General features: G+C 34.3%; 1 protein-coding gene across 2 annotated transcripts; it reads left to right on the top strand.

The window, feature by feature from the left end:
- Nucleotides 1-7,683: 7,683 nt before the first annotated feature.
- LOC125256999 (transmembrane and coiled-coil domain-containing protein 4-like) lies at nt 7,684-23,974 on the top strand. 2 transcript variants are annotated; one of them, XM_048173399.1, is made up of 10 exons: nt 7,684-7,738; nt 9,499-9,634; nt 10,045-10,219; nt 10,311-10,338; nt 12,988-13,117; nt 13,574-13,671; nt 15,265-15,408; nt 16,106-16,225; nt 17,191-17,355; nt 23,464-23,974. In XM_048173399.1, exons 1-10 carry the CDS (start codon nt 7,702-7,704, stop codon nt 23,649-23,651), a joined length of 1,221 nt encoding a protein of 406 aa, XP_048029356.1. In that variant the 5' UTR covers nt 7,684-7,701; the 3' UTR covers nt 23,652-23,974. The 2 variants fall into 2 exon arrangements, with proteins under 2 accessions (XP_048029356.1, XP_048029355.1); XM_048173398.1 differs by lacking the exon at nt 7,684-7,738 and adding an exon at nt 8,401-8,573 and having other exon boundaries at nt 23,464-23,964.
- Nucleotides 23,975-27,885: the final 3,911 nt, after the last annotated feature.

Here is a 27,885-nt window from a genome sequence, read left to right as displayed (position 1 = left end):
CATCACAGAAACCTCAAACCTGAAAGATTCGGGGCTCCAGCCCCTTTAGCCCACCCCTAACGCCGCCCCTGGACATAATGTATAATGTATCTCAGCATGCAGAAAATATGTTCGGCTGATGCAGATGTGATCCTCATCGTGATATTTTTTAGGCTACTTGCTTGAAGATTAGGTGTACACTGACGTATTTTCTGATTAATGTTCGTTACTTCCCAGTTCGCACATTTTTGTGAGATTAAATATCATTATAAGCATAATATTCACTTTTTTTCTGTGAATAAAGTGGCCGATCCTTATTCAATAGATAAGACGTTTTTAATGTTTATGTATGCCTATTCATTTTTATTGTTGGCTGCACATTTCTGGGGGGGCACAAGGAAATTCTGGGGGGGCAATGCCCCCCCTAGCCCCCCCCCCTAGACCCGGCCCTGGGAAGAAGCAGAGGTTGCATGCATTGAAGTCAAAACAGAGTCTCGATTCAGTGGGGTGTTTATAAATGCATGCACATCCATAAGGAGTTATTTAAGGCTCCAACTTTCTCCGACACAAAAACATACCTTGTGTGAGTTCTTGTATTTAATGATGATAACGAGTAAGAATGCAATTGTTCCCAAATATCCACATGACTGCAAACGTGACATTATTATACAACAGGTCAAAAAATAAAATGTACATTTTAAACACAGTACTTTAAGTATTTACTGTATTTTGCAATGAAATAATAGTTCTAACGAAAACCACAGCAGAACTACAACACACGTTGTGTTTCGCGAACAATTCTGCGGCTTTGAACGGATCGTGAGTCATTCAATGATTCATTCACAGCCACTTGCTTCGTTACTGAATGAATGACTCGATGATTCACTCATAAAAACAGTGACTTGCTGCCACCTACTGGCGGTTTTAGTTTAATACTTTAAAGTTTTACTTAGTTTTACCATCATTGCATATTTCTTTATTGAACATTTTTTATTTAAAACATTATTTATTTTATAAAGTTTTTCATAACTGAATATATACATACATACATAATTGGAAAATCAATTTAGGGGGCAAATATTGTCCCTTAATGGAAAAGGTGTGACTGCAGTCGAAGTGGAAGAGAGGGGGTACGAAGAAGGATGGTAATCCCTTCAGGGGGTACTCCAAGCTAAAAAGTTTGGGAACCACTGCTCTACTTCAACAACTCTTCCTCTTCTCTAAAGCAGCCGAACATGGCCTCACCCCCTTTGTTGGGTGTTCTCGGGGGCGGAGTTTACAAACCCTGGAAGAAGCTTGTTGTTGTAATCCGTAAAAAAACGATTTCTGTAAAAGGAAATATCCAAAGACTATAGAATAACACAAGACGTGTCACTCGTATTATTATGAATGGGAGAAAGTGCAACGCGCAAAATGGCGAAATAAGTCCCACCTTCTAAATAAGAGCAAATCGCCGATTGGTGGTAAAGTCATCGCGTCACTGTAGCAGCCGTTAGAAGCTCTTGTTCAGAAAGAGTCAGATGCGCGCCTCCGAAATGAGACGCGCATTTAGGACTGCGCATGCGCATTAGCTTGATCCAGCATGAAAAATGCTGTTTTTTTTTTTTTTTTGTCGTGATTCAAACATTTAGTAACAGAAATTTTTAGAATTGTTGTCAGAATTCATTGGTAATTTCAAATATGAAATTTAATTGAAAGCTTGGCAAACAGCTTTGGAGAATTTGATGTTTCCCCATTCAAAGAAATGGGAGCTGCACTCAAATCCCCGAGAGGCGTTTCCAAGATGGCCGCCGAGTGAAATGACTTGACTTTGGAAATATCTCTGTTTGCATTGAACTTTGAGCGTCGTAACTTTGCAGATGTTATGCTCATGCTCAAACAGCAACATTACACACTAACTAAGTTAAAAACGTGAAATCATAATCAACCACCCTATCTTATTTGTGATAAAATCCCTTTTACACTGCTTTGCATTCTTCCCATTCCCCTAAGTCATGCGTTTCAATGCATTTAGCATTACCCATCTTGGCCACAGTCTTATACAGCTGTGGTTTTCTTTTATTCCTCTCTTTAGACATATCATGACCTACTCTTCCACTCCCACCCCCATCATTCCCAAAAGAGTGTCCAGCTGCCTTTTTTTCCATAGAAACACACATATACACAATCACACACAAAACTCAGCTTTCTACACATGCGTAAAGAGGCCAGACAGACCTGTGTCTTAATGCATGTTGCTTTGGTGTTGGTACAAGGCTGGTGGTTATTTGGAGAGCATGTTTGTATGCTGCTATATTATCTTTTTTAGTTTGTTTACCTTATCTGACTAAGCGGATGTCAAGAGGGTGTATTTAGTTTATATCGCCTTTGATTGGGAGCCAAATTCCCCAAGAATCCCTCTTTGCTGTAAGGCCTGTCTCGACAGATTCGTCTGCGGATGTACTGAAAACACACACTTAATGTAGAACAATGGTTGCTAAGACAGATCTTTATTAGTGTGTGTGTGCGTGTCTCTGCTCTGTTATCTCTCAACAGATGTGGGGAGCTCTTGATGACAGGGCGATGACGGTAAACCCGTTTCACTTCTAGCTTTGAACAAAGCAGTAACACTCTGTCGCCAGTTATATTTGAAAATCTGAGAAAAGAAAAAAGCTCAGTAAAATATAAGTTCAACTAAACACTACACTAAGATAAACTAACAATGCTGAAGTGAGCCAAGAGGATAAGATGCTACAGGTAATAGAGATGCATAAAAATAACTATAGACATACTACAGACATCTATCTATCTATCTATCTATCTATCTATCTATCTATCTATCTATCTATCTATCTATCTATCTATCTATCTATCTATCTATCTATCTATCTATCTATCTATCTATCTATCTATCTATCTATCTATCTATCTATCTATCTATCTATCTATCTATCTATCTATCACCATAAAACAATACGCTGGTATTTAATTATAATTTGTTTAGTTTAACATAATAAAACAATACAGTTAAATAAAAATAAAGTATGTATTATAGATAAAATGAAATAACAATATTTATAATAATAATAATTATTATTATTATATGATATAATTATATTATATATTATATGATTTTGACGCCTGCAAACCACAAATATTTGCAGCCGACTGATGATGATGATGATATGATATAATAATAATAATAATGTATAATTCTTATTCTTATGTAATAGTGGTATAATCATATAATAATATTAATTATTAATTATAATTAAATATTAATTATAATTTCTTATAATATTAAGTATAATAATAGTAATAACAATGCCAATTATTATTATTGTTGCTAATATTATAATTATTTAAAAAATATTTATTTATCTAAAATCATCATACAACAATATGTTGATATTTATTTATAATTTGTTTAGTTTAACATAATAAAATATTATTTATTATTATATTAAATATTTATTATATATTAAATAATATTATATTATTATTTAAAAGTAATATAATATATTTAATAATAATGTATTATTAGCATTATGTAATAGTAGTATAATAATATAATAAAATTAATTAGAATAATTTATTATATTAAGTATAATAATAGTAATGACAATGATAATTATTATTGTTGTTAATACTATAATTATTTATAAATAATATAATATATTAAATAGATATATTTAATAAAATAATATTGTAATGTAATATTACATTTATAATAATAATAATAATAATAATAATAATAATAATATGATTATTTAAATGTAATATATTTTTAATAAAGGATGATGATGATGATAATAATATATTTAATAGATAATAATAATGCATTATTATTGTTTAATAGTGATGTAATTATATAATATTATTATATTATATAATATATATTATATAACAATTTATTTTAATGTTAAGTGTAATAATAACAATAACATTATAATAATAATCGTTTTTGTTAATATTATTTAAAAGTAATATTTAATAGATAATATTAAGAAAAATAATAATATTGTATTGAAATATTAAATATATAATTACAATAATGTTCATATTTTTTATTATTACTACTACTATTATTATTATGTAATTTATTCATCTATATTTTGTACACTGCTAATGTTTTTAATTCAGGCAGCTTTGTGAATCGCTCTGTGTGGATTTTCTGTTTCTGTGGGTTGTGAATACTGGAAGTTTTGTGCCTCAGATGGTTTTACATTAAAAGGAAATGGAAAAAATGACATGTGATTATACAGTGGAAGGTTGTGCTGTATCTCTCTTGCAGGCAGGCTGCATACAGAAGTGAAAATGGAGAAAGAAGTAAAATAAAGACATCTGTAACATACATTGGATGTTTTGACCTCAAATGCAAAGGTAAGATTCTTCATGGCCTTTGTTTACATGAGGGAAGGAGCAGGGTTTGTAACGTCTTCGTCTCTCTTCTCCTTTCTCAGAGTCTTGACCTCATAACCTCTGTGAAGAGACGTACCAGGCAGAGAGAGAGAAAGAGACAGGAGAGAAATACAGTCATGACATAGTAAGACAGGAGCACACACATACTCTTGTTATGAATATCAGTTTCATTTTTCCAGTTACATGTTGTGAAAAGAATCTGAATAGACATGTCCATGATTCTGTGTACAGACTTGTGAAGCTGTAAAGACACGTTCATATATAGCCATTGCTTTTTGCAAATGCTTTTTTTTTGCTTTTAGAAAAATATGTAATCATGCATTTCATAAACTGTTCTCCTGGATCATCCCAAGTATGGGCTTTTAGTGGAAGTAGCAACAAGATACAGCAGCTCAAAGACATTATGTAACAACAGGAGCGATCAAGATAATAATACAGAGGATAAGAATCAGAATGAATCTAAAAATACCAGGTGTCAAAAAGTGAGCTATTGCAGTGTGAATTATATAACTCGGACAAATTGCTATAATCAATCAAAGATGGACAATTACTGATAAAATTATATATTCAGGGATGAATATATCATTTTATACACACATACCTTACATACATACATATATATATATATATATATATATATATATATATATATATATATATATATATATATATATATATATATACATTTTATATATAAGTGTGTGTGTGTGTGTGTGTATATATATATATATATATATATATATATATATATATATATATATATATATATATATATATATATATATATATATATATATATATATATATATATATATATATATATATATATACATATATATATACAGTATAGTCCAAAAGTTTGGAACCACTAAGATTTTTAATGTTTTTAAAAGAAGTTTTAAGTCTGCTCACCAAGGCTACATTTATTTAATTAAAAATACAGTAAAAAACAGTAATATTGTGAAATATTATTACAATTTAAAAAAAACTGTTTTCTATTTGAATATATTTCACAAAGTAATTTATTCCTGTGATGCAAAGCTGAATTTTCAGCATCGTTACTCCAGTCTTCAGTGTCACATGATCCTTCAGAAATCATTCTAATATGCTGATCTGCTGCTCAAGAAACATTTAATGTGTACAATTGTACAAAATATTTGTGTACAATATATTTTTTCAGGATTATTTGATGAATAGAAAGTTCAAAAGAACAGTGTTTATCTGAAATCTAATCTTTTGTAACATTATAAATGTCTTTACTGCCACTTTTGATTGATTTAATGCATCCTTGCTGAATAAAAGTATTCATTTCTTTAATTTCTTTTCAAAAAAATAAAAATTCTTACTGACCCCAAACTTTTGAACGGTAGTGTATAATGCTACAGAAGCTTTGTATTTCAGATAAATGCTGTTCTTTTGAACTTTCTATTCATCAAGGAATCCTGAAAAAAAAAGTACACAACTGTTTTCAACATTGAAAATAATCATAAATGTTTATTGAGCAGCAGATCAGCATATTAGAATGATTTCTGAAGGATCATGTGACACTGAAGACTGGAGTAATGATGCTGGAAATTCAGCTTTGATCACAGGAATAAATTACTTTGTCAAATATATTTAAAATAGTACACAGTTATTTTAAATTGTAATAATATTTCACAATATTACTGTTTTTTACTGTATTTTTAATTAAATAAATGTAGCCTTGGTGAGCAGACGAAACTTCTTTTAAAAACATTAAAAATCTTAGTGGTTCCAAACTTTTGGACTGTACTGTATATATATATATATATATATATATATATATATATATATATATATATATATATATATATATATATATATATATATATATATATATATATATATATATATATATATATATATTACCCTGGACCACAAAACCAGTCAGTAGCAATAGCCAACAATACATTGTATGGGTCAATATTATCTATTTTTCTTTTATGCCAAAAATCATTAGGATATTAAGTAAAGATCATGTTTTGTGAAGATATTTTGTAAATTTCTTACTGTAAATATATCAAAAATGTATTTTTGTGAGTGGATATGCATTGCTAAGGACTTCATTTGGACAACTTTAAAGGCGATTTTCTCAATTTTTTTTTTTTTTTTTTTTTTTGCACCCTCAGATTCCAGATATTCAAATAGTTGTATCTCGGACAAATATTATCCTATCCTAACAAACCATACATCAAAAAAGCTTATTTATTCAGCTTCAAGATGATGTATAAATCTCAATTTCAAAAAATTGACCCTTATAACTGGTTTTGTGGTCCAGGGTCACACACACACACACACACACACACACACACACACACACACACACACACACACGTCCAACAGCTGCTTCTGTTCAGTTCTGGGCTTTAATCACAGATGCTGGATAAGATCAGGGAAAAAGCGTGCCTTTTTATGCATTATAATAAACAAGCTTACAAATACATAAAATAAAGTTTTGTGTATCTGTGAGGTTGTTTAAACTGGATACTACATAACAGGGGGGATTATATAGTTGCAATATTATATATGGACCTCTAGTGCTCTCTGCTGGCCACAAATGGCACTTCAACTATATTTCTGAATGGCATGTATTCATATTAAAGGGTTAGTTCACACAAAAATGAAAATAATGTCATTTATTACTCACCTTCATGTCATTCCACACCTGCAAGACCTTCATTCATCTTCAGAACACAAATTAAGATATTTTTGATGAAATCCGATGGCTCAGTGAGGCCTGCATAGACAGTAATGACATTTCCTGTCTCAAGATCCATTAATGTACTAAAAACATATTTAAATCAGTTCATGTGAGTACAGTGGTTCAATATTAGCTAATATTATAAAGCGATGAGAATATTTTTTTGTGCGCCAAAAAAACAAAATAACAACTTTTTTCAACAATATCTAGTGATGGCTGATTTCAAAACACTGCTTCAGGAAGCTTCGGAACTTTACGAATCAAATCAGTGAATCGGAGCGCCAAAGTCACGTGATTTCAGCAGTTTGATACGCGATCCGAATCATGATTCGACTCAAAAGATTCATAACGCTCTGAAGCAGTGTTTTGAAATCGGTCATCACTAGATATTGTTAAAGTCGTTTTTTTTTTTTTTGGTGCACAAAAAATATTCTCGTCGCTTTATAATATTAATATTGAACCACTGAACTCACATGAACTGATTTAAATATGTTTTTAGTACATTAATAGATCTTGAGAGAGGAAATACCATTGCTGGCTATGAAGACCTCACTGAGCCATCAGATTTAATGAAAAATATCTTAATTTGTGTCCCAAAGATGAACGAAGGTCTTACGGGTGTAGAACGACATGAGGGTGAGTAATTAATGACATTATTTTCATTTTTGGGTGAACTAACCCTTTAACGTACAACACAAATAGAAGAGCTGATTACATTTATGAGGCACAACATCAACAATTAATAACATAAATCCTCCTCAAAACATCACATAAACATAAAATCATGTTTAAATGATAGGCTATATACTAAGGAGACGACCCTGCTTATGAATATTAATTATTAATTAAGTATTAAGGTTATGCAGCCTTTACTTTCTAACCTCCATAGAGCGGCAAGCCACGGAACCAATTAAAATTAAGTCAGCTAACACAAAAAAGGGCTTATATTTGTCAGGCAAAACGTCGACGGTAATAGCATTAATTATTAATTGCCATCCTCAGAATGAGGCACTTTTGAGTTTTTATCAAGTCATGCTAATGTTTCTTGGTAACATTCCCATACTGTCCAGTTACGTTACGTTATTAATATTCATAAGCCAATCTTGGCGCCAACGTCTGCTGTTCATCCAATCGGTTTCGCCAGCTGGACGAACGTAACGTAACGTTATTAATATTCATAAGCCAGTCCTTCGCTTTTAGAATTCGCTTATTTGCCAGCTGTCTGACGTTCAGCCAATCGGTTTGGCCAGCTGGACGAACGTAACGTTACGTTATTAATATTCATAAGCCAGTTGATTTGACCAATAGAGGGCGCTCCTGCATACAAGAACAACTTTGTGCTGAACTTTCATCTGTCACGACAACAAAGTAACAACTCTTCTACATGGAGAAAACACTGTTGTAATTTACTGTGAGGATAAACCAATGGAACCAACAAATAACAACAATGAGGACCCGAAATTAACTTCAGGTATTCGTAAACTTCATGAGCGCAGTGTTATTTTTTTAAGGACTTTGAAAAGATTTTAGTTTTGCCTAACAGACTACAACAAAATAAGAGTCTTTTTTGTTTTCTTATTTTGTGGGGCTTTATTAATTATTGTTAGTTATGCTGTATCGTATTTAATTCTCTTTTATGTTTTATTTTAATGTTGTTTTCTGATTATCATATGTAGATATGCGTGTCCAACAGCTGCTCGGTGTTTTCAGTTCAGCTTTAATCACAGATGCAGGATAAGATCAAGGCCTAAAACATGTTGTGGTTAAACAAGGCACATTTTTAGTCACATAATAACACATGCAAGTCTTTTGCAATGCATTTTCAGGGGTTTTAACTAAAGAAAGCACGAGACCAATGAGTTAAGCTACATATTCATTATTAAAGCATCAAGAAGCATTTATAGTGTCATAAAATGTCACATGTTTGTGCAAATGTCCTATGCAAAGTAGAATGTTTTAATAAAATAGTTTTGTGTGATCTCCAGTGTAAGAAAACATGCATTTGATCATCATCAAAAGCATAAAAAGAGACAATCAAATGCATGTACAGACTCTGACTCCAAGAGGCAGATTTGTTCTTCATGAGAAGAGGAACGTGTGCAGTATTTTAAGACTGTAGCTCAAAGAGGTCAACAGGGCTAAGTGTTTATATTTTAAAATGATGTACTCGTTGCTATGCAACCACAACTTTAATGCATACCATAATTGAGAATAATAAGTTAAGCAACAAAATGTGGTTTTGTAATTTGTAATGTTTTAAAAAAGGACACATATTTCTGCTTGGACCTCTATAATAAGCATGTTATGAAAATGTGGAGGACTAGATTTGATGTGACACGTACTGTATCTATTACTGAGTGCATACACATTCTTTACAGGCACTTTTATTGTTACAGATCCAGGAGGACAGAAGAAGAATCAGTCACCAGCAGAGAATGTGTCTGGTCGGCAGCTGAGTGAACCGGGCCGGTTTGCGTATGCTGGGTTATGTGGAGTGTCCTTGGGCCAGCTGTTTCATGGACCTGAGCAAAAGTAAATCATTTTAACAACACTTTAACCCTCTGTCCGTCTTCATAATCGTAGCTTCATCAGAATGAGGTGACACTTGGTGACTTATTTTGTCACAAGTGTGCTCAATAATGCTTTCGGACACCACTACAAATGGCTGTCCCCTCAAATAGTGCCTTATTTAAGGGTATAGGGGGTGATTTCAGACACAGCCCTTAATTAGCTGGATCAGGTGTGTTTAAAATAAATTTCTAAAGAACAGCATTTATTTGAAATGGAAATCTTTTGTAACATTATAAATGTCTGTTACTTTTGCTCAATTTAATGTGCTCTTGCTGAATAAAAGTATTTCTTTTTTATAATTACTGACCCCAAAAGAGTGATGTACTTCCAGCATATTGAGGTTGTGACATTTTGATATTCTCCCAATGCAGAAGTTTTCGTGAGGCGTATCTGGAGGGTCTGGTTCAGTGGCTGAATCTCGATGAGTCGGTCATGCCAGTTATGCAGGCTTTCCTGGCAGGACTCGGGTTCGAAGGCACTGACACCTTCCTGTCCATTTTGCACGCAGAGCCGTTGCTCAGAGCCGGAGCGTTACCCATCACTCAGGTACACATGTGAGATGAACATAGCAGGATGATCGCACTGACATATAGATGCACGTGTTTGTGACGTTCTCTTTTGTAACGCTGTTTTTCAGGATCTCGTGTCTTTCTCTGTCAAAGATGGTGAGCTGTCATTTCTTATTTAGTTAGCTGGACTGTTTGTGCATTGGCATGCATAAAAACAATTATTATTTAAAATGATGAATAATAAATAAACTAGCATCTCACAAAGAAATGTCCAGGAAAAATAAGAAATTATGTTTTGCATAAAGAAAATTAACATAAGATATTTTGCATTGTCATTTTAATATTGCATTGTGCTTAATTTAACAAATAAGAACATCCCAATGCTTGTCTTGTTTTCAATTATTATTTACAGTAAATTGTAAATATATATACAGTACAGTCCAAAAGTTTGGAACCACTAAGATTTTTAATGTTTTTAAAAGAAGTTTCGTCTGCTCACCAAGGCTACATTTATTTAATTAAAAATACAGTAAAAAACAGTAATATTGTGAAATATTATTACAATTTAAAATAACTGTGTACTATTTAAATATATTTGACAAAGTAATTTATTCCTGTGATGCAAAGCTGAATTTTCAGCATCATTACTCCAGTCTTCAGTGTCACATGATCCTTCAGAAATCATTCTAATATGCTGATCTGCTGCTCAAGAAACATTTAATGTGTACAATTGTACAAAATATTTGTGTACAATATTTTTTTTCAGGATTATTTGATGAATAGAAAGTTCAAAAGAACAGTGTTTATCTGAAATCTAATCTTTTGTAACATTATAAATGTCTTTACTGCCACTTTTGATTGATTTAATGCATCCTTGCTGAATAAAAGTATTCATTTCTTTAATTTCTTTTCAAAGAAATAAAAATAAAAATTCTTACTGACCCCAAACTTTTGAACGGTAGTGTATAATGCTACAGAAGCTTTGTATTTCCGATAAATGCTCTTCTTCTGAACTTTCTATTCATCAAGGAATCCTGAAAAAAAAGTACACAACTGTTTTCAACATTGAAAATAATCATAAATGTTTATTGAGCAGCAAATCAGCATATTAGAATGATTTCTGAAGGATCATGTGACACTGAAGACTGGAGTAACGATGCTGAAAATTCAGCTTTGATCACAGGAATAAATTACTTTGTCAAATATATTTAAATAGTACACAGTTATTTTAAATTGTAATAATATGTTACAATATTACTGTTTTTACTGTATTTTTAATTAAATAAATGTAGCCTTGGTGAGCAGGCGAAACTTCTTTTAAAAACATTAAAAATCGTAGTGGTTCCAAACTCTATTTTGAATTAGATTGTATGTTTTTATTTTCTGTTTTCATTTTCATTTCAGTTAGTAATGTTTTGGTAACACTTTACAGCAAGGCTCCATTTGTTAACATTATTTAATTACATTAGATAACATGAACTAAATACTCCTAAAGCATCTTAGTTAATGTTAATTTCAACATTTACTAATACATTTTTAAAATCAAAAGTTGTATCTGTTAATATTATTTAATGGCCCTGAGCTGACATGAACTAACAATGAACAGTTGTAATTTTATTAACTAACATTAATAAAGACTAATACATGCTGTAACAATTGTATTGCTCATTGTTAGTTATAGGGGTCCTTGATTTTGATTTCACTTTTTTAACTTTAGTTAGTGTGTAGTGTTGCTGTTTGAGCATAAACAACATCTGCAAAGTTACAATGCTCAAAGTTCAATGCAAAGGGAGATATTTTCTTTTACAGAAATCACTTTTTAAGGACTACAACAAACAGCTGGTAGGGACTACAACAAGCTTCTTCCTGGGTTGGTGACATCACTAACCCCAAAATTTACATAAACCCCGCCCTCGAGAACACACAACAAAGGGGGCGAGGCCATGTTGGGCTGCTTTAAAGAAGAGGAAGAGTTGTTGTAGTAGAGCGTTGTTGTCATGCCGTCATTTTACGCCGGACTGCTTTACAAACGAGGGTCAATTCAACACTGGATTTGCACAAAAGATGAATATGACGGCACATGCTAGTGGATGAGTTGAATCAACTCCACAGCAACTACATAAATTTATCCACTAACCATTCAGAAACATCCAGTTTCATTCTAAAAGTTGTAACTTCTTCCTGAGTCTCTCCATCAGTGTCGACTCCGGTTTGAACAATGTAAGGCTGAACACCGTTACTGACAATCCTCATTTTGGCTGCGTGAGATTCTCCAGCTTTGTTGAGCAACCGAAGTGAGAGCTGTTAAAGCTCCGCCCTCTTCTGGAAAGGGGGCCGGGAGCAGCAGCTCATTTGCATTTAAAGGGACACACACAAAAAATCACGTTTTTGCTCACACCCATATAGGGACAAATTTGACAAGCAATAATAAATGATCTGTGGGGGATTTTGAGCTGAAACTTCACAGACACATTCTGGGGACACCAGAGACTTATATTACATCTTGTGAAAACTAACATTTAATGTTAGTTAATGCAATGTTTACCGATAACTAATGAAACCTTATTGTAAAGTGTTACCATCATTTTATTGTTTTTGTCAGGTTTTTAAAAAAAAAAATAATATAGTTTTTTCATTTTTATTTCAGTTTTAGTTTTTATTATTAGCTAAATGAAAATGGGAAATAGCCTTATTATATTTTATTTCAGTTTTTTATGGTTTTAGTTCCAGTTCTAAAAACAGCCCTGATTCATCCGTTACTCTTGTTTTCTCTGTAATGAGCATTTCATGATTCTTCTCATGTAGGACATTATGATGCCAGGGCTCGTGTTCTGATCCGACATGTCAGCTGTCTACTGCGTGTGACCCAACAGCAGCTGGAGGATTTTGAAGAGACTCTCGGAGAGAAATTGAGAGAGGCAGGAGAGGAGAGCGAGTGAGTGAAACTTCCTCCGAACATCAGCTGCTGCCACTTTAAGGGCTTTTTGCGAGGTTATCAACATGTCTCTGAGAAACACACACTGTGGTTTCACTGCTGGATAAGAGATTATTTCCACAAAACCCACGTGAAGCCGTCTGTAGATTCACAAAGGAAAAGTCACTGCAAATCATACAGAAACACTGTGGCACAATCAAAATCAAAAAACACTTTTGTAACATACAAGCTGAATGTGTTTGCTGATTTCTGTCTTTTAATGTGTACTCTGCTGCACGTGAGGTGGGCTGCACACATCTGTGAGTATTTTATGTTTATGCAGTCTAGGTCAAGGTTTTTCCTTTCAGTTTGGCGCTTTCATTTTAGTTTTAGTTTCTAATAGAATAGAAAAAGACCTCTAAGCTTTCAGCAGCTCCGGTGAGGCTGTTATGAATCAAATTGACATTTTCTCAACAGAGAAGAGTCTTCAAGACGGCAGAAGAAAGAGAGGGGTCGTAAATTGCGCCGGTATCTGCTCATCGGACTTGCCACTGTGGGTGGAGGGACAGTAATCGGTGAGTCTAAATGCCACGGGACATTTGTTTTATCTAAATTAGTCTGACTGAGGTGAATGTCACTGAAAAGTCCATGAAAACATGCATAAAGGAAAAAAAGCCTGTTTTTAATAGATTTCTTTCTTTTTTTCTTAGCATACAGTAGCAGTACCTGTCCATTTTTTTAATGTTTTTGTAAGAAGCCTTTTCTGCTCACCAAGGTTACATTTATTTGATCAAAAATACAGTAAAAACAGAAAAATTGTGAAATATTATTACAATTTAAAATAAATGTTTTCTGTTTTAATATACTTTAAAATATAATTTATTTTTGTGATGCAAAGCTGAATTTTCAGCATCATTACTCCAGTCTTCAGTGTCACATGATCCTTCAGAAATCATTCTAATATGCTGATTTGTGTTTAAGAAATATTTCTTATTATCAATGTCGAAAACAGTTTTTTGTCAAAACCATGATACACCACCATTCAAAGGTTTGGGGTAAGTAATAAATAATAATAATAATAATAATACTTTTATTCAGCAAGGATGGATTAAATTGATCAAAAGTGACATTAAAGACATTTATGATGTTACAAAAGATTTAGGTTTCAAATAAATGCTGTTCTTTTGAACTTTCTATTCATCAAAAATGCAGACAAAACATATCATGGTTTTCACAAAAATATGCACAAAGCAGCAAAAATGGTTTTTACAATTGATAAAAATAAGAACCATTATTAATAATTGAGCACCAATAATAATTGAGCAGCAAATCTGCATATTAGAATGATGTGACACTGAAGACTGGAGTAATGATGCTGAAAATTCAGCTTTGATCACAGGAATAAATTACATTTGAATATATATTAAAACAGAAAACATTTATTTTAAATTATAATAATATTTCACAATATTACTGTTTTTTTTATTCTGTATATTTGATCAAATAAATGCAGCCTTGATGAGCAGAAGAGACTTCTTACAAAAACATAAAAAAATGTTAATGTTTCCAAACTTTTGACAGGTACTGTATAATTAAGCACATTTGCCCTACCCCTAAAAAAGAAAAAGAAATTCATTACCATAATGCATCTGGATGTTTGTTTTTTAATTGTTACTATTTAAAAAAAAAAAAAAAAAAAAAAAATTACATTAAATATAAATATTTAATTTATATTTAAACTTTCATTACTGTAATGCATCCGGAGGTATTATTTGCAAATTTTGTATTTTTATTTATTTATTTATTTTTAAAAAATAATATAAATTAATATGTTAAATTTAATATAAATTAATTTCAATAAAACAAATACTTTCATGATACTTCACAATTTAAATAATTAAAAAAAAACATTTTATGGTTATGATCATTTGAGACCAAATGTACTTAATTTTTATGAAAATAATATTAGAATTAAATATTAATGTATTATTATTTTAATTAAAATTATTTAATTATTAAATTAAAGATTTATTATTATTTATCTGTTAGTTCTATCTCTTAATTCATTGTTGAAATAACATGTCCAGGACTAGTTTAATGCGATTCACCCACTAATAGCAGATGTGTTGGGTTTGTCTGGTGTTAATGATCATGTGTGTTTTGATCAGGTGTCACAGGAGGGTTGGCGGCTCCTCTGGTGGCTGCCGGGGCAGGAGCAGTGCTGGGAGCGGGTGGAGCCGCTGTACTGGGATCAGCCACGGGCATCGCCATCATGGCCTCATTGTTTGGAGCCGCAGGGGCCGGGTTAACAGGTGAGCAGGCTGACTTTACACAATATATTAGAAACTTGATTAGAAAATGTGTTATCATTTTTCTGGCTCTGATATAGCTGATATACACTAAAACTATGATCACAAATCAGATGTACTGTATATCAGATGTACTTGCAGCGATACTTGACAGCCATATAGTGTACAGTTAAGCTAAATATATTAACAATATAGTAATTTATAAACTAAAATTATTATCATATGAACTATTAATTGGTGAATTAGGTGAATTTGAGTTCTTAAAATGATAAAATCACTATAAAACCTCTCTTGCATTTTTTATTTATTGCGTTAGCACGACTTTAACTCAGTGTTGCTACAGAAGGTTCTGTTCCTCATAGAGGGCAAAGTGGTTCATATCTCTTGCACGATTCTTGCGACCCTTTGGTTACAATGTTTCATCACTAGGCTTTGTTACAGGATTGGTAAGTGAGCAGATGAATTAGCAGATTGAATTAGCTGTTTTTTGGTTCGAATAGAGTTTTATATAATCATGCTTTCAAGCGGAGCACATTGTTAGCTGCCATTCAAAATGAACTGAGCTCAAGGTTGTTGGAGTTGCTCGGTATTTCTTCAAATGCAGTTTGTGTGTGTGTTCCTCACTTTATCTCTGTTTACAGATCTATATTTTTGTTTATAACCACAGGGTATAATTACTCAATTTTGCATTATTCATTAGGCTATAAGATGAACAAGCGTGTCGGAGCAATAGAGGAGTTTGAGTTTCTTCCGATGAGTTCTGGAAAGCATCTACATCTGACTATAGCCGTGACAGGCTGGTTGTGCAGCGGCAAATACAGTGAGTGCCCAAATTAACCATCATATCACCATCAAAATAGCATTTTCTCAGTTAATATTATGTTTTATCGGCTCTTGTGTTAGTACTTAAACATGCCCTGTATATGGTGTTTATTAGTTATTTAAGGGGTTTCACTTTTTTTATCTTTAGTTAGTGTGTAATGTTGCTGTTTGAGCATAAACAACATCTGCAAAGTTACAACGATTTTCCAGCTTTGTTGTTGTTGAGCAACCGAAGCGCGAGCTGTTAAAGCTCCGCCCTCTTCTGGAAAGGGGGCCCAGGAGTAGCAGCTCATTTGCATTTAAAGGGACACACACAAAAACACACACAAACACCTCAAGCGTGTGTCGGAAATGTAATGTAATGCCCCTTACCATAATCGTGAGCTTCAGCTTTCAAGGCTTCAAGCAGTTGTAAACACAGAGATAATAATGTCATCGGTTTTACCGTATCAGTTCGAGACATCAGAAAATGCGAATGATCAAGCCGATCGATCGGAACCAACTTTGCAGGCACGACTTGAGCAAAATGTTTCACAGTGGTAAGTAGTCTTTGTATATAGCCGGCATTATGCTCTCCCAGGTTCAGGAAGCTGTGCACAAGCAAATTTTTGGGTTGTACTGCTCAGGAACAGCTTTATAAATAAATCTCAACCTCCAATTCCTAATTTCTTCTGTTTTCAGAAGGCCACAGTGTCTTTGTGACATAACAGCATCACTACAATACACTGAAGGCTGGTCTTTTTTCTTTGTGTATGCCTTTGAACAGCATCTGGAGCAGCGTTCTTTGTTAGATTGAATAAATCCCTTTTTGTTTGAGAATGTGAGCTTTGTAGATCTTATACAAGCACAAATAGATACATTACACACTAAAGGCAAACGTTAAAAAGCATCACATGACCCCTTTAATGTTATAAGCCCCAAACATTATTCACACTAATGTTCAGATTCGATTGCCCATCATAGGTTCGTTCCAGGCTCCCTGGTCCAGTCTAGGAGCGTGTGGCGAGCAGTACTGTCTGAAGTGGGAGTCGCGTTATTTATTGGACCTGGGCTCTATTCTGGACTCATTATGGGATGGGCTTGTTAGTGTCGTGGCCCAGGAGGCCCTCAAATACACAGTGCTCTCAGGTATGTCTGCTTTACTATACTAATGATGTTAGATTATAAAAAAGCGGCTTGAGGAAAATAGAAAATATCCTCTGAATTGGACCATCTTTCACAGTCGTCCTGGCAGGGATATGTAAAATACAAAGGAAGTGTCTGTAATAGTCGAGTTTCTGTTTCTTTCATGTGTGTGTTATTTTGAATGACGATCCAATGCTGGGATTTGTATTGTTTTGCTGAGTGGCCACTGCATTTCTCTCACGTACTTTCAGATGCGCACTTCAGTTTTTTTTTACTGTCCATTCTAGTAGAATCATAAAATGAATTTTTTGTGTTTTTTAATTAAAATAAAATGTTTAGAACCCAGAACCTCTCATGCTCAACTATCCAACATTAAACATTATCCATTTTGGCATTTTTACTTAATTTATATACAGGGCTTGACATTAACACCCTTCAAATGCCACTTTGGTGGGTTAAATTTTAATTTATATATAGCCTAAATATATATTTTTCAGTTGTAGTTTTTTAAAAGGGCATCTGAAATAATAAACTAAGAGCAGTGTGGTCAGAAATATAGATTTTTCCATACATATCGATACTGAAATATCTGAAATGCTTTCAATACTCCTTTTCCGCAGAATAGATACACGATACCACCTGTCTCATCTCTCTGACAGAGATTTGACACAGAAACCCGCCTCGTTTCATTTGCTCCGGATGAATATTGTTGGTGTTACAGGGCTTGAATTTCAGCCTGGGATTGCACGTTTTGTGTATAATTTTACTCATTCCCACAGATTTTGTGCTCACACATAAGCATAAAGCGACCTCTCAATACTAAATTAAGTTCATTTTCGCTTAAACAGTCAAATACACACAAAATAATATCAAAATGCTGGTCTTGGCAAGTATTCATGTAAACACAGGCAGTTATGTTTTAAGTGACAAGAAAACGCATGTGTTACAGTATAATGGATCCTTGCGTCAGGTCTTAAAGTGACAGCAGCCTAATAATCCTGCTGCCAAATTGAGATAATAAAAATCCTATATGCCAGTTTTTCCCCATGGTATCGATGTGAAAATTGTGGGCAGTGAAAATGCTTTGGTTAGTAACTTTGGAAACCCACCAGTGGCTGGTGAGCAAAAAAGTTTAAGCCCTATATAATATATATGTATATATATATATATATATATATATATATATATATATATATATATATATATATATATATATATATATATATATATTAGGGCTGTCAATCGATTAAAAATTTTAATCTAATTAATTACATACTCTGTGATTAATTAATCTAAATTAATCGCATACATAATTTTTGCTGTGAAAGTATTAAATATTTCAATTCAGATGAATCAATGCAGGGTTTTTCCTGGGTCAAAAATGGTCTTCGGTGGTGACAGACATGGTCATCCACACAAACAGTAAAAAGCGCCCTACCCACGTGATCTGCGAGCCCGATACTGACAATAAAGTACCCGTCACTCTCACTGTAATTCTTTCTTGCTCTCTTTCAAAAAAAAAAAGTGATTTTATAGATTTGCAAGAGAAGATCCTTTTTTGCTAAACCTGAAAAGTATTAAAAAGCAGCTTTTAGAAGTTATATTAACTAATAATATAATTTTCTACCATATACAATTGAATGTACCTAGCTAACAACAACTTGCTTTGTTCTGGTTTCACCTCACTCCAGTCTAAATTAACTGATTTTATAGGTAGGCCTAATTTACTACACATTGTCATTTAAATAACCTGAAAATACTGTGGATTATTAAGGCTAATTTTACTAACCACTCTTGCTAAATGGGGTAAGCGCACTTATGTTCTCATTTCAGAGTTGTTCGAGTAAATGATTCATTATAGACCGTGTGGACAGATCAGTTGTTGTCATGATTCATTAAAATGAATCTGTTCAAATGAGTCATTAGGTCACGAATTGGACATTAGCGGACGTTGACGCGTTGCGTGCGAATAGTGACTGTTATTAGGACATCGCAAAAGATTTGTCAACACAGAAAACACTTCACCACTGGATAGGATTTTCTTTTTGTTTACTGAAAATGTGGTTTATGTCAGCTGCACGTGCAGGGCGCCTGTCAGAGAAGATGAGGTGACGTTTTTTTTGAGCACTATTCACACCCAGCGGTTATTCAGGAAAAACATTTTCCGAATGCGCCTCGTGAAACATGGATTCGGTCTTACGAACTTTTAGCATTGTGTCAGTTGATTTAGATTATTATGTGTGAGGTAGAGAGAGTGCAAAGACGGTGCTTACTTTGAAGACAGAGAGAGCTCGCGCGCACGAGAATGGCTTCAGGTTAAAAGGTCAATACGGAATGGATTAATCTGCGTTATTTTTTTTAACGCGTTATTTTTTCTCAGATTAATTAATCGAAATTAACGCGTTATTTTGACAGCCCTAAAATATATATATTACTTTATTTATATATATAAATATATATATATATAAAGAAAGTAATATATTTATATCACACAGATGCATTAAATTAATGAAGAGTGACAGTAAAGTTATTTCAATCATGACAACTCTCAGAATACATTTAGCATGTTATTGAATATGGCAAAGTTAATGTATTTGGTCTAGGGCTGAAACGATTAGTCGACATTATCGACAACGTCGACAATAAAAAATTGTCGACAAATATTTTTGTTGTCGAATAGTCTCTTGATCTCATATTTGAAGGGCCTGCAATAACGCGGTGTAACCAGTGGGGCGCTGTAGCGCAATACTGTAATGCAGCCCTCCCGGATCCAATCCAATAAAAGAAGTCAGCGCTTTGGAGAGCATAGTGCAAACGAAGTCGAACTCGTGAAATGTGGGAGATTAACATAACATATAAACATAACAAACATAACGTTTAGCAGAACTACAGAATACTGTCATGCAGGGCCACCAACTCTCATTCAGACTCACTGTTCTCACGCCACACGTTCATTTTCTCACACAGTGAAAGATGCATCGCAGAGCAGAGGACACAGACAACGCACCGACAGATCAGGTTACTTTTGATATAAAACTAAGTCTAAGCTTTTAAATTCAGTCAATATTACTACGGAATTCAAACAATACTTGTGGTGGTGACCAGTGTTGGGGGTAACGCATTACAAGTAACTTGAGTTACGTAATCAGATTACTTTTTCAAGTAACTAGTAAAGTAACGCATTACTTTTTCAATTTACAACAAAATATCTAAGTTACTTTTTCAAATAAGTAATGCAAGTTACTTTTTCACATTTATTGACTGACAGCTCTCCTGTCCCCATGCTGAGAGAAATAAAGTGCAGAGGGTGTTGTGTGCACTGTGTGAACATGAGGGTTATTGTAGTTTTAGACTAAATGTGAACATGCATTTACTTATCTCACTTGCACGAAAACATTCAGTATTCCTCAAAATGAATAAAAACAGTGAAATGCAATCTCAGAATTTTTGCAAACCTGTAATAATTAACTATATTAAATTACACAAATATACTTTATGTATTTAATCTCAATTATTAACCAATGTCTTTGCTGCTGATCTTCAATATACCTAATTCAACCATACTAATAAGCAAAAATACTTTAGATTAGAAAGGTTTGTTTGAGCTACGCCCTCTACTGTACAGGTGTAAATATGCTTTTCCTTCAGCTTGAGGCTTCTTCATTTCACTTTTGGTGTGAAAGGGCCTTTTTGCCAAAAATAGGACTTTTTTGTTGTTATTAAAAAACAAACAAGCCCAGCCCCAGTGAGAAAAAGTAACGCAAAAGTAATGTAACGCATTACTTTTCATAAAAAGTAACGAAGTAACGCAATTAGTTACTTTTTTAGGGAGTAACGCAATATTGTAATGCATTACTTTTAAAAGTAACTTTCCCCAACACTGGTGGCGACGCTGTTTAACGTTGTGTGGCAGATCGCTGTAACACCTCGGTTCAAGCGGCATGTGAACCTATTCCTCTCTATTACAGCGTGAAATAAACATGAATGAACATCAAAAAGTACTTACTGAAATTAATCCATCTCTATTGTAATCACTTAATCGGAGTTTTAACCGCAGAAAGAAGTCAATAAAACTTGCAAACAAATATATCACACAAATGTAACATTTACCTCAGGAAAGCCATTCAATGACCATAAACTCGATAGTTTGTGTGTGTGTGTATGTATGTATATATATATATATATATATATATATATATATATATATGTATATATATATATATATATATATATATATATATATATATATATATATATATATACAGTACAGTCCAAAAGTTTGGAACCACTAAGATTTTTAATGTTTTTAAAAGAAGTTTCGTCTGCTCACCAAGGCTACATTTATTTAATTAAAAATACAGTAAAAAACTGTAATATTGTGAAATATTATTACAATTTAAAATAACTGTGTACTATTTAAATATATTTGACGAAGTAATTATTCCTGTGATGCAAAGCTGAATTTTCAGCATCGTTACTCCAGTCTTCAGTGTCACATGATCCTTCAGAAATCATTCTAATATGCTGATTTGCTGCTCAATAAACATTTATGATTATTTTCAATGTTGAAAACAGTTGTGTACTTTTTTTTTCAGGATTCCTTGATAAATAGAAAGCTCAAAAGAACAGCATTTATCTGAAATACAAAGCTTCTGTAGCATTATACACTACCGTTCAAAAGTTTGGGGTCAGTAAGAATTTTTATTTTTATTTTTTTGAAAAGAAATTAAATGAATACTTTTATTCAGCAAGGATGCATTAAATCAATCAAAAGTGGCAGTAAAGACATTTATAATGTTATAAAAGATTAGATTTCAGATAAACACTGTTCTTTTGAACTTTCTATTCATCAAATAATCCTGAAAAAAAATATTGTACACAAATATTTTGTACAATTGTACACATTAAATGTTTCTTGAGCAGCAGATCAGCATATTAGAATGATTTCTGAAGGATCATGTGACACTGAAGACTGGAGTAATGATGCTGAAAATTCAGCTTTGCCATCACAGGAATAAATTACTTTGTGAAATATATTCAAATAGAAAACAGTTATTTTAAATTGTAATAATATTTCACAATATTACTGTTTTTACTGTATTTTTAATTAAATAAATGTAGCCTTGGTGAGCAGACGAAACTTCTTTTAAAAACATTAAAAATCTTAGTGGTTCCAAACTTTTGGACTGTACTGTATATATATATATATATATATATATATATATATATATATATATATATATATATATATATATATATATATATATATATATATATATATAATATGATATATAATATGTGTGTATGTATGTTGTTGTTTCATTTTTCAAAAAAAACCCACATAATTACATTATATTTTTTTAACCTGAAGGATATTGGTCTATTCAGTTGGCTTGAAAATTATTAAAAATACACTTTTAAAAGCTGAAGTGATTTCCTTGTTTTATTTACTAGTTAAAGTACAGTATAACTCAATATTTTAACTAATTGCTAAAGTAGAATAATCGAACAAAGCCTACTGATTAACCAGTGCAATAATCGATGATTAGTCGATTAATCGACCTAATAATCGATAGATTAATCGATTATCAAAATAATCGTTTGTTGCAGCCCTAATTTGGTCTGGATCTGCTACGCTGTATGGACTTGCTACTGCTAATAGATACATAGACTTGTTGCTGTGAGCATGTAAGATATGCTGCTGCTGCATAAAAAGACATACACAACTTCTGTAGCAGATCTAGGCAGGTGGAGCTGGGGAGGTGGAGGGGTTCAGAGGAACTGCAGGCATGAACCAGGCTATTTAAATGTTGAGCACTGCAGGATCAGCATAGGCCAGTCAGCTTGTGCCATGCGGTGCATGCAGATTGCATGTAAAGGACCTATCAGCCTTGCAAAAATCGATAAAAATTAATATGAAATAAAACAGCTTGTATAATATTTTGTTCGTCCTCCTGAGGTTGACAGTCAACAAATTAAATGTTATTCCCTGTTAATGGAAAATGCCTCTAATTGCTTAATTTACTGTAGCATCATGAAAGAATGATTTGTCACACATTGCTTTACGGTGTCCAGAATGAACACATTTCTGATTGTCTTATCCATGCTTAGGCATAGTAACCGCTCTGACATGGCCTGCCTCTCTGCTGGCTGTGGCCAGTGTGATCGACAACCCCTGGGGAGTGTGCCTGAGTCGCTCAGCGGAGGTAGGGAAACACCTCGCACAGGTGCTGCGGAGCCGACAGCAGGTCAGAGTCAAGACAGTCTTTTCTTCTAGATTCTCCATTATTAGACTTTGATGCTTTCAGTTTTCACTTATAATAACCAATTCAAGGAATGTTATAAGTCATATTCATTTGTCAATTAGTCAATTATGTCTTTTAAACTTGTCCCAAAATGTGAGCAGAAATGCTCTTGCAGTACATTGGACGTTTGCTTGACATGCCAGGTTTTATTAGGATGTGCAAAACCCCCCAAAAATGCAATGCTCATGGCAGGATGCTCAAAAACGGTGTGACATATGGTGCAACATCCTAAGATGTCTGTGTGAATGCATATAGCTGAAGAATTGGTACTTTAAAGGGGATCATTTTTCATTAGGGCCCAAGCGAAAATTCGCGCAGGGCCCTCTTGTTTTTCTAAGGATTATTAGGGCCCAAGCGAAAATTCGCGCAGGGCCCTCTTGTTCTTCTAAGGATTATTATTAGGGCCTTTTTTTTTTTTTTTTTTTTTTTTTTTTTTTTTTTTTTTTTTTTTCCGTCTTCCGGGGCTTTTTGGGGGCCTTAACATGCTCAAAAACTCTTGAAAATTGGCACACACATTGGAATCCGCGGCCATTAGGACGCCGGAGAGGCTGGTACCCGGGCGTGGCAGGGGGGCTCGACAGCGCCCCCTTGAAAAAAGTCTGAAAATTTGGTCCATATATTAAACACGCTTGCACGTATTAGTATGAAACTCAGTACACATATAGACCTCATCGGGCCGAACAACTTTCGTGCTCTAAGTTAAACACCACGCCAACAGGAAGTCAGCTATTAAGGGTTGTTTGAAAAACGCATGCTCTGGAATTTGATATACTCCTCCTAGACGATTAATCCGATCGCCACCAAACTCGGTCAGCATGAAGTCAAGACACTGATGATTAAAAATTGCCAGGGGATTTTTGATATCTCGAACGGTTTGGCCGTGGCGAGGCAACGAATTTATGGCGAGAAAAAGGAAACAGGAAATGTGTTATAACGTCTGCATACATATATTGATCTTTATGAAACTTCACGAGTGTGTTCGTTATAGGAGTCTGATCACATGGATGTGACTATTGTGAGTCAAGTTATAGCGCCACCAACTGGCAGCAGGAAGTGTATCACTTTTTGAAATGTTTTGAGATCACCCTCTTATTTTTACCTGATTTGCTTCAAACTTCATCAGTGTAATGTCAATACACAGCAGATGTAGACCTATGACAGGATTTTTGATATTTGAAATATTGTTGCCATGGCAACAGGTCAAACTGTAATAATATTCTTGAGTGTTTTTGAGGCTCTTAACATGCTTCAAATTGCATGAAACTCGACACACACATCAATATTGTCAACCAGTAGACATGGACAAAGCCATAGAAATGGGCGTGGTGGAGGGGCTCAGTAGCGCCACCTTTTGACAAAAGTGGGGGGGTTAGTTTTTCCTACAATCACCAAACTCGGTACACATATTGTTCTCATCAAGCCGGACAATTTTCTAATTTACATTCATTAGCTCCGACCAACAGGAAGTCAGCTATTTTGGTTTGAATGTTAATTTTTTGAAAAAACAGGCTATGAATTTTATACTACTGCTCCTACAGGGTTTATCCAATTTACACCAAACTTTTTTTAACTTGTTGCTAACACATTGAAGTTGTTTAATTGCAAACGGATTTTGGATATCTCAAACGGTTTGGCCGTGGCGAGGCAACGAATTTATGGCAAGAAAAGGGAAACAAAGTGTTATAACTTCTGCATACATTAATTGATTTTGATGAAACTTCGGCTTAGTCTTCGTTGTACAAGGCTGATCACATGGATGTGACTATTGTGATTCAAAGTAATAGCGCCACCAACTGGAAGCAGAAAATGTGTCACTTTCAGCATACATTGAGATCACCCTCTTATTTTTACCTGATTTGCTTCAAAATTCATCAGAATAATGTTAAAACTTGGCACATGTAATCCTTTGAAAATGGGCAGGGAGGAGGGGCTCTATAGTGGCACCTTGTAGTGCAGTAAATGTGGAGTGAATTTGACATAGTCCTTTGATGTTTAACCGTTTTAAGTGCCTATTGCCCGCTGTGCACAGTTGCCCTGAAGCCACCGGGGTGGCGGTGCCACCGGGCTTGGGCCCGCCATCGCTGCTCGCAGCTATATTTATTTATTATTTTTTTTTTTTTTTTTTTTTTTTTTTTTTTTTTTCCGTCTTCCGGGGCTTTTTGGGGGCCTTAACATGCTCAAAAACTCTTGAAAATTGGCACACACATTGGAATCCGCGGCCATTAGGACGCCGGAGAGGCTGGTACCCGGGCGTGGCAGGGGGGCTCGACAGCGCCCCCTTGAAAAAAGTCTGAAAATTTGGTCCATATATTAACACGCTTGCACGTATTAGTATGAAACTCAGTACACATATAGACCTCATCGGGCCGAACAACTTTCGTGCTCTAAGTTAAACACCACGCCAACAGGAAGTCAGCTATTAAGGGTTGTTTGAAAAACGCATGCTCTGGAATTTGATATACTCCTCCTAGACGATTAATCCGATCGCCACCAAACTCGGTCAGCATGAAGTCAAGACACTGATGATTAAAAATTGCCAGGGGATTTTTGATATCTCGAACGGTTTTGGCCGTGGCGAGGCAACGAATTTATGGCGAGAAAAAGGAAACAGGAAATGTGTTATAACGTCTGCATACATATATTGATCTTTATGAAACTTCACGAGTGTGTTCGTTATAGGAGTCTGATCAATGGATGTGACTATTGTGAGTCAAAGTTATAGCGCCACCAACTGGCAGCAGGAAGTGTATCACTTTTTGAAATGTTTTGAGATCACCCTCTTATTTTTACCTGATTTGCTTCAAACTTCATCAGTGTAATGTCAATACACAGCAGATGTAGACCTATGACAGGATTTTGATATTTGAAATATTGTTGCCATGGCAACAGGTCAAACTGTAATAATATTCTTGAGTGTTTTTGAGGCTCTTAACATGCTTCAATTGCATGAAACTCGACACACACATCAATATTGTCAACCAGTAGACATGGACAAAGCCATAGAAATGGGCGTGGTGGAGGGGCTCAGTAGCGCCACCTTTTGACAAAAGTGGGGGGGTTAGTTTTTCCTACAATCACCAAACTCGGTACACATATTGTTCTCATCAAGCCGGACAATTTTCTAATTTACATTCATTAGCTCCGACCAACAGGAAGTCAGCTATTTTGGTTTGAATGTTAATTTTTTGAAAAAACAGGCTATGAATTTTATACTACTGCTCCTACAGGGTTTATCCAATTTACACCAAACTTTTTTTAACTTGTTGCTAACACATTGAAGTTGTTTAATTGCAAACGGATTTTGGATATCTCAAACGGTTTGGCCGTGGCGAGGCAACGAATTTATGGCAAGAAAAGGGAACAAAGTGTTATAACTTCTGCATACATTAATTGATTTTGATGAAACTTCGGCTTAGTCTTCGTTGTACAAGGCTGATCACATGGATGTGACTATTGTGATTCAAAGTAATAGCGCCACCAACTGGAAGCAGAAAATGTGTCACTTTCAGCATACATTGAGATCACCCTCTTATTTTTACCTGATTTGCTTCAAAATTCATCAGAATAATGTTAAAACTTGGCACATGTAATCCTTTGAAAATGGGCAGGGAGGAGGGGCTCTATAGTGGCACCTTGTAGTGCAGTAAATGTGGAGTGAATTTGACATAGTCCTTTGATGTTTAACCGTTTTAAGTGCCTATTGCCCGCTGTGCACAGTTGCCCTGAAGCCACCGGGGTGGCGGTGCCACCGGCTTGGGCCGCCATCGCTGCTCGCAGCTATATTTATTTTTTTTTTTTTTTTTTTTTCCGTCTTCCGGGGCTTTTTGGGGCCTTAACATGCTCAAAAACTCTTGAAAATTGGCACACACATTGGAATCCGCGGCCATTAGGACGCCGAGAGGGTGGTACCCGGGCGTGGCAGGGGGGCTCGACAGCGCCCCTTGAAAAAAGTCTGAAAATTTGGTCCATATATTAACACGCTTGCACGTATTAGTATGAAACTCGTACACATATAGACCTCATCGGGCCGAACAACTTTCGTGCTCTAAGTTAAACGCCACGCCAACAGGAAGTCAGCTATTAAGGGTTGTTTGAAAAACGCATGCTCTGGAATTTGATATACTCCTCCTAGACGATTAATCCGATCGCCACCAAACTCGGTCAGCATGAAGTCAAGACACTGATGATTAAAAATTGCCAGGGGATTTTTGATATCTCGAACGGTTTG

Source organism: Megalobrama amblycephala, linkage group LG21 (assembly GCF_018812025.1).
Source record: "Megalobrama amblycephala isolate DHTTF-2021 linkage group LG21, ASM1881202v1, whole genome shotgun sequence".
Taxonomy (NCBI): domain Eukaryota; kingdom Metazoa; phylum Chordata; class Actinopteri; order Cypriniformes; family Xenocyprididae; genus Megalobrama; species Megalobrama amblycephala.
The sequence above is the reverse complement of the archived record's forward strand: the minus strand, read 5'-3'. Positions and strand labels throughout refer to the sequence as shown.